The sequence below is a fragment of the Panthera tigris genome, chromosome E2 (assembly GCF_018350195.1).
Source record: "Panthera tigris isolate Pti1 chromosome E2, P.tigris_Pti1_mat1.1, whole genome shotgun sequence".
In the NCBI taxonomy this organism is placed as follows: Eukaryota; Metazoa; Chordata; class Mammalia; order Carnivora; family Felidae; genus Panthera; species Panthera tigris.
In genome coordinates, this window is record NC_056674.1 from 8453502 (window position 1) to 8462110 (window position 8609).

Sequence of the window (8609 nt, forward strand, 5' to 3'; positions counted from 1 at the left end):
GCGGGTCCACGAGCCCCGCCTACTAAAACGAAGCCTCGGGGACGGTGCCCGGAGAAGCAGTCTCCGGGCTCTTCATTTGCATAGCACCTCCCCGAATGATCTTCCCGACCCGTCGATCGAAAGAGTGAGAGCGCTTATTAGCATAGCCCCGCCCCCAGGGGCCCGCCTGCTGAGAGCGCGTGGCGCTGCTCTGGGTGAGCACAGTTCTTTCATTAACATATTCCCGCCCCATTTGGAATTCCCCATCACAGCGAAAGCCTTTCCCCTTCCCTTATTAGCATAGCTCCTCCTTTTCCCTGGCCTTGCCTCCTCCCAAGTGTCCCAAGACTCGAGTCCTTCGAGTCCTTCTCTCCGGAGCTCATGATTATGCAGTAGCCTTATTAGCGCGGCCCGCCCCTAGGCCCCGCCCGGCTCCCCCCCCCCAGGCAGTAGCGGCGGCGGCGGCAGCGGTGGCGACATGAGCAGCGGGGCGGCGTCCGGGACTGGGCGGGGGCGGCCCCGGGGCGGGGGGCCGGGGCCCGGGGACCCCCCACCCAGCGAGACACACAAGCTGGTGGTCGTGGGCGGCGGCGGCGTGGGCAAGAGCGCACTGACCATCCAGTTCATCCAGGTAGTGGGCCCTCACCCGGGGGGGTGTCCCCGGGACCCAGAACTGAGCTCTTTCTGAGACCCCTATTTCCCCTCGATCCATCACTGAGCACCTCTTATGAGACCTTCTAATCTTAAAAAACCCCCTCAGATTGTGACCCTGAGCCCTCCCAGGGCCTCCACCCCTTCCACCCCCTACACAAGGGGCATATACTGGCATCCTGAAACCCACCATCCCTCCTCCCAGTCCCCCGCTTCCCTGCTGACCTGGGCATCTCCTGGGAGCATCCTAAATCCAGAAGTCACCCCATTTAGACCCTAAGCACTCTCATAGGGGCCCCCACCCCCAGGTGCCACCTTCTCCTACCCTGAGCCCCATCTCCCCCAAACCCCAGATCCCAGCTTCCTGCCTGAGCCACCCAGAGCCTAACTGGGAGATTACCCCAGCCTAGATGCTTAGCTCCCTCAGAATCTAGAAATTATGCCCAGACTGCCTGGGACCCATCTGGGACCATCCAGTCCTGAGAGAGGCACTCTTAGACTCAAGGGATTTCAGAAACATCAGTGCCCCTTGGCCATTCCAGAGAACTGTAAGACTACAAGTCCTGGGGATCCCCCATCCCCCAAGACCCAGACCTCCCCCCTCTCCCCAGGGAAACCACCCACTCGTCCATCTTGAATTTTCCTCCACTCTAAATCCTTGAGCGCCTCTCCGAAACCTTGGCTAGCCCCCAAATCATCTCCATCTAGGAAGCCCCAGATTCTTGACAACCCTGGAAAGACCTGCTCTTTGAGAGTTTCTTTGACCCTATAAATGCATCTCGGGGTGTTTGAGACTCTCTAGATATGCACCTATATTCTATGACAAACCTCCCAAAAGTGCACCTTTGGGGCTCTCCCCCGTTCTCACTCCTGAGCTTCTCCAGTTGTGTTCTGAAGACACGCCCCTAGTCCCCCCATGGGGGGGGCCTGGTCCTACACCCTCCCTTCAGGACAAGCCCTCACCAAGCACCCCCACCCCCCACCAACAGACAGGATGCAGCCCTCAGTCCCCCAGCTGCCAGATCACCCCTTCTCTCCTGAAAGATCCACCCCTGCCCAGGAAACCTTCACCCCATTCCCAAGGGAAACCCTCCCACCTTAGAAAAACCTTAAAAATTAGGTATCTGTTTCTGAGATGCTACCGCAGAGGCCCCTGGGCCCCAGACCCCTTGAGAGCCCCCAGCCAGTGCCTGCATGGACACCCTGGCCTATATAGAAAAAGGCCTCAGCCCTGGGCCCCTTGCACCCAGGGGCAGACCCAAAGCTGGCCAAAGGCCTGGCTGGAGGCTGGCCTGACCCAGGCAGGAAGGGAGGGGCCCAGACTTTGGGCGGGGCAGTTTCTCTACTGCTGGATTGGAATTGGGACCTTCCCCTGGGAGGAGACACTAGAAGCTGTGGAGGAGGAGGAGGGAGAGGGAGGAGGAGGAGGAAGAAGAAGGAGAAAAAAAGAGGGAAGGGGAGGAGGAAGGAGAGATCTAGTCAGGCAGATATTCTGGACAATAGCTCCCAATACCTGAGCACCTACTATATCCAGGCCATACATTAAATGCTTAACAGGAATTTCCCCGAAGCTCACAAATACGGGATTAAGTGAGTCCTATTTTTATCCTTAATTTCCAAATGAGGAAATTGAGTTTCAGAGAGGGGAAGTGATTTGTTCAATGCTGCACAGCCAGGACATAATCATGATGTAGGAGATGTATTTTATACTAGAAAGAGAGGACCAGGAGAGATTCAGAAAGGAGACAGGGTAGGGTGGGAAGAAGGGACAGAGACCCACAGAGAGAGGAACGGGGACCCAGAAAGAAGGGGGGAGGCAGAGAAAGGCAGAGCCCAGGGGCAGGGCTACATCATCTCTGCTGCAGCACTGAACGATGAGCAGTAACAGTGTCTTCTCCCTCCCCACCAGTCCTACTTTGTGTCTGACTATGACCCAACCATCGAAGACTCCTATACGAAGATCTGCACCGTGGATGGTGTCCCGGCCCGGCTGGACAGTGAGGGCGAGGGAGGCAGGGAGCGGGTGGGGGGATGGTGGTGGGGCTGAGGGCTCCTGGCGGTGGGTGGGGGCGGCCAGTGGGAACCCCATCCCCAAGGCAGCCCCTCTCCGCCCGTCTGCAGTCCTGGACACTGCAGGCCAGGAGGAGTTCGGTGCCATGCGGGAGCAGTACATGCGCGCTGGCCACGGCTTCCTGCTGGTGTTTGCCATTAACGACCGGCAGAGGTGAGGAGTAGAGGGCGGCGGAGCGGGGGTGGGGCGTGGGGCGGGGAGGGCGGCTAGACCTCACACCTCTGGCCTCATCCGCAGTTTCAACGAGGTAGGCAAGCTTTTCACGCAGATCCTCCGAGTGAAGGACCGAGACGACTTCCCCATCGTGTTGGTTGGGAACAAGGCAGATCTGGAGACACAGCGCCAGGTCTGGGACCCCCTCCCCTCTCCCTGCCCCACCCCGGGGGACCGCATCTCAAGCCTGGGAGGCTCCTTCCTGGGCTGCCTCCTCCAGCTCCCCTGGTCCTGCTCCCTCCACGGTCACACGCCATCACTAAATGTGTTGCTCCCAAGTTGGATCTCCTGAGTTCCCAGCCTTGCACACAGGACTTCCCAGGAGAGATGGCTGGACGGCAAAAAGGGCACCTGCCCCCCATCCCCAGGTCAGCCAGCCCCAACTCTGCTCCCTCGCCACCTCTAGTCAGCCTCCCACCCTGCCCCCCACTGCGCTGGCCCCTTCCCTGCTCACGACCCTCCCTGGCTCCCCAGCGCCCCCAGGAGAGAACTCCAGCTCTTCCACAAGAGGTGATACCCACCGTGTCTGGTCCCTTCCTTTCTGTTCACTCCACTTCCAATACACAGAGAATACGTGATTTCTACACAGAACTCATCTTTTAGATCAAGCTTTCGGGGGGTTCCAGCCTTCTGAGCCTTGCTCAGGCCTCTCCAGGGAACACCCAGACTTCTCTGGGGGGGGGGGGGGGGACTCAGTTATCTGACATTCAGAAGGACAAACGTCTCCAGAGCCTTCCCTGACTACTTAGGTGGTGCTGAGCCCTCTTGGCATGTCCCCCGTGAGCCTCTGGGAACATTTCCCTTGAGCCCCCACACTGCATAACCCCCATTAGAGCATATAGTGTGATTTTCCGCCTCCCTCGGTTGGGACCCACCCGGAGCGCAGACACCCGACTCCTTCCTGTGTCCCCCCTCCCAGGTCCCCCGATCTGAAGCCTCTGCCTATGGCGCCTCCCACCACGTGGCCTACTTTGAGGCCTCGGCCAAACTGCGCCTCAATGTGGACGAGGCCTTCGAGCAGCTGGTGCGGGCCGTACGGTGAGCGGAGCTCCTCCCCTTCCGGCCATCCTCGTCCTCAGCTCCTGTGACCCAAACTCACTAGCTTCTTCCCACAGGAAGTATCAGGAACAGGAGCTTCCGCCCAGCCCACCCAGCGCCCCCAGGAAGAAGGACGGGGGCTGTCCCTGTGTCCTCCTGTAGCCCCGGCAGGCGGCGTGAGAGGAGCAACCAGCACGAGCTCTTGGGACCAGCTGCCCTCACCGAGCCTCAGTTTCCCCATCTGGGTTTCCCAGGATACACTACACCCCCATCTGTAATTCCTGGCTTCCTCCAGGACATCGCCACTGTGTGCCTTCTGCCAATATGCCTCCTTTCCCCACCCGAGCCCCTTGTTGGGGTGAGGGGCTCCCGGGCATCCGGGTCACTGCTGTATATAACTCCCCTCTCCACCCCTAGGGAAATAAACGTCACTGCCAATGTCAGAAAATGCTTTTTAGAACGGTTCAGGGGTGGTGGGTGAACTCAGGGCACACCTACAACCGTCCGATCTACAACCCTTTGCTTCTTGGGGAGGGAGGTGCGCAGGGGCCAGAGAACAAGCCAAGCAGGTGTCTGGACTCCTGCTTCATCTTCAACGGGACCACTCTGCCTTTTGTGTTTTGGTGGCACGGGGTTTAACATCTGAAATGTTTTTTGGGTTTTTTTTTTTTTTCCTGTTTGCTGTAAAGTTCTAGAACAGTACTGTTCAACAAGGTAGCCAGTAGCTACAGGCAGGTTTTTAAATTTATTGGATAGTGGTGTTCCAGAAGATTCCAGAATCTTGGAAACAGGCAGCCACTACAAACCCTGCCTGCCTCCTAACCACCCCCAATACATATTGAGAAAGACATTTTGGCTGCAGAAAGAAGGGACAGGTGGGTGGAATGGTGTCCAAGCAGCTGGCTGGCAAGTTCTCAGTTCCAGAAAGTTCCCAATTGGGCTGACTTCAGAGTCCAAACCCTCAATGACCTGGGGGCCAGCGTAGACACATCTCATTTGGGCATATGTCCTAGGAAGGGCTGAAGCGTGGGGCATCATAAGGCCACCCAAACAAGTTGCTAACTCGTTTGTTTGGGAACCCTTGCATGCCCCCCATTCGACCCAGGACCCCCAATTCTGTGCTCTATTTGCTAACCTGAAACGCTGGCGCCAGACCTGGAGACCACCACGTGCCCCATCTCCCATGCCTGACAAGCGTCCCTGAACCCCGACACCTAGTCCACACACCTCCACTTGAGAATTGTCACCAATGATCTCCTCCCTGTCTCCCTGTATCTGCTACGTTTGGACAGAATCGCCGGGCCCGATTCCAAAGTCCTCCCCTCACACCCACCCCAGAACCCACTTCCTGGTTCAAGGGGAGACGAGGGCCCTCAGCAGCACCTCCATCTTCTCAGCTGTAAAATGGGGGTAATCACAGAGCTACTTCGGAGAGGTCTTTAGGAACCGGATCTGCACCCAGAAGACAAACACAGAGCTGGGAATATTGTAAACGCTCTTTATCAATGACGGAGGCCCCGCTGTCCTCCTCTTGCCCCAGAACCATGAATGTCCCTCTGTATTCCAGATTTGAACAATGATTAGCTAAATATCCCTTTCCGGGTTTCATTATCACAGAATCCTTGGCCTGCATTCAACCTTCCGCCTTGGGAATAAGCAAGGCTCCAACGTATTGTGCTACACGTTCACTCCCTCTACCCTTACAGGGAGGGAATGGGGGGGGGGGTGGAGTGGGGCGGTTCTATCACTTTCCAAACAAGGTCTGACATCGCCACCTAACCCCAGCCGGAGGCGAGGCGCTCTCAGCAGGGGCCAGTGGAGTCCTAGGCTGATGTCCCTTCCTCTCCCTGGGTCCCCGCCAACAACCGCGCGCACAGGAGACCCGAGTCTTTTTTGCATTGTTGATCAGGGCCAAATTCTTGGCTGGGACACCCTGCTTCTTGAAGGACAAAGATGCACTTCGAAGAGGTGACCAAAGCTACCGCTTACGCCCAGAAGGCACACGTACAGACCCACGCGACAACTGGCAGGCCATTTTCGGAAGGCTTGCGATCACCACCGTTCCAGAGCTCATCAGACAACAGTGAAGAGGCTGGCCTGGCCTAGTTGGCGGCTCTCTAGGCATGTGCATGCCTGTCCCACAGTTCCTGCCCTCCCCTGGGATCTGGCGGGTCCTGCCAATGACTTGAAGCCTCTCGGGCTTTTGCTGTCCCTCCTTATCCATCTTTGCATCCTCTTCCCTTTCTGCCATCTCTTGGACTTCCGGCAAGCCCCTTGGGCTCGCCTGCCATGCGGAACGGGAGCTAAAGGCCAGGCGGTGCCAAGTGCATCGAACGCTGTTTTCCTTCACGTTGACAAAGTCCATTTGACAAATGACGAGACTGAGGACAGGGGCTGGGATCCAACTCACCTGGTTAGTGCTGGAGCTGGCATTCAAATTCGGGCAGCTGAATTCCAAGGTCCAACCACAAGCACAACTCCTGCCCCCAAAGGGATGATACTGCCCCGCCACCCACCTTCTGAACAATCCACCCACTTTGTATAGCAGAGCTCCTGTGGGAGATCATGGTGATCTCGGAGGCTTTGGCTCTTATTTGACGGAACAGTCCAGAACCTTGAATATGCCACTGCCTCTCAGTGGCTGCACCCCAATGTGCTACAGGCCATGGTTCAAGGACACCAGTGGTCCGTCCTTACCCCTCCAAACTCAATTCTAGAAAGCCCATGGCCCAGGGGTACCTGGGTGGCTCAGTCGGTTGAGTGCCTGACTCCAGCCTTCAGTTCGGGTCACGATCTCGTGGTTCATGGGTTCGAGCCCCACAATGGGCTCCACGCTAACAGCGTGGAGCCTGCTTGGACGCTCTCCCCTCTCTCTCAAAATAACTAAATAAACTTAAAAACAAAAGCCCACGGCCCACCACTGAGTCCCATTAAGATCCTTCAGCGTTACCGTAAAACCAGCAGAATCATTAATATTGGCCTAGACGATATCCAAGGTTGTAGAACAAACTGGGGCTCTTCCTCGATCTCACCAGGAAGGGAACCCATCTAGAATGCAGACGGTCTACCCTTAAATCTTACACCAGGTCAACACCTGCCGCACACCTATCGTCACTGCTGAAGCCAGGGTTCTAGAATACCAACAGTCTGTTTTGGACAACTGTCCAGGCTCTAGAATGACAACAGCTTACTCACTACTTTCTAAAGCCAGGTTCCAGTTGACCTCCAAAGGTTTAACTTTAGAACACTGCTCCTCCAACTTGAGTGTCTATTAGAATCCTCCCAGGATTTTACTAAATAGTGGGTTCTGACTCAGCAGATCTGAGACTCGGCCCGAGCGGACGTTTTCTAGAAGGTCTCGTGGGACAACGGACATCACTCCAAGGGCGGCAGTCCTGGATCACACTTTGAGCAGCAGCAAATCTCAAGAACCCAGGAATCCAACCACCACTCCGTCTACTGGCCTCTCAACTGCCAGTCTGCTGGTGACCTTGGAGCTTCAGGGTTCAAGAGCACAAGAGACCCACCCTTCAGTCTACATTAGGCAACCCTCAAAAAGCTGGTCAACTCCCTACACCTGCCACAGCCTGTACCGGTTTAAAAACACATCTAAGAATTCCTATCCTTTTCCTTCCTCAAAGCGGAGCTGAATTGCCCTCTGAGTGGGTACTGGGTTTAATAACTCCCTTTCGATGAACAGTATGGATGAAGCAATGATGTATTAGGACATAAAGGTCCTGTGGCTTCCTCCTTGCTCTCTCCCTGGGAAAAGCCAGCTGGCATGCTGTGAGGATACTGAAGCTGCCTCATTGTGGGGTCCACACGGCAAGGAACCGAGGCCTCTGGCCAACAACTGACCTGCACGCCTTAAAAGTAGATCCTTCGAGGTGCCTGGGTGGCTCAGTCAGTTCAGTGTCAGACTTCGGCTCGGGTCACCATCTCACGGTTCGTGAATTCAAGCCCCGAGTCGGGCTCTGAGCTGACAGCTCGGCGCCTGGAGCCTGCCTCGGATTCTGTATCTTCCTCTCTCTCTGCCCCTCCCCCACTCACACTCGGTCTCTCTCTCTCTCTCTCTCTCTCTCCCTCTCAAATATAAACAACAACAACAACAAAAAAAGTAGACCCGCCAATCCCAGTCAATCCCTTCGGGTTGCTCTGGCTGACCAGACTATAACCTCACAACGGACCCTGGGACACGAACCCCCAATTCCTGATCCTCAGAAACCAGAGGATAAAACGTTTCTTGTTTTAGGTCGCTAAATTTTGGGGTGGGCCAATTTTACCCAGCGAGATGTAGGGGTGCAACGACCCCAGCCCAACCACTGCCCGGGCTCCAGAAAAGCCATGTGCCAGAGAAGGCCAGACCCTCTCTCTGCCTGTGCCATCCCTCGGCCCACCCGGCACCCAGACGCCGTAGGACAGAGGCACTCCAGCCGGCCGATAAAGTGTTTGCCGTTGGGTTTTCGTTTGGCTGGTTGTGTGTACACAGTGTATACAAGTTGAGTTGTACAGAAGCCCAAGAAAGAGCAAGAGACGAAGGGTGGTGGGGAGGTAGGAGCGGGGGGGGGGGGGGGGGGGGGGAGTTAGAGAGAGGGGAAGGGGAGGGGAGACGGATAAAAAATAGAACCACATCCAGACGACGAGGGGTTGGGGCGGT

The 8609-nt window shown here is 56.4% G+C and overlaps 1 protein-coding gene across 1 annotated transcript; it reads left to right on the forward strand.

Moving 5' to 3' along the window:
* The first annotated feature begins 457 nt into the window (after nt 1-457).
* RRAS (RAS related) lies at nt 458-4391 on the forward strand. Its single transcript, XM_042969988.1, has 6 exons — nt 458-610; nt 2540-2627; nt 2752-2854; nt 2939-3047; nt 3834-3952; nt 4030-4391. Exons 1-6 carry the CDS (start codon nt 458-460, stop codon nt 4112-4114), a joined length of 657 nt encoding a protein of 218 aa, XP_042825922.1. The 3' UTR covers nt 4115-4391.
* The last annotated feature ends 4218 nt before the right edge of the window (nt 4392-8609 follow it).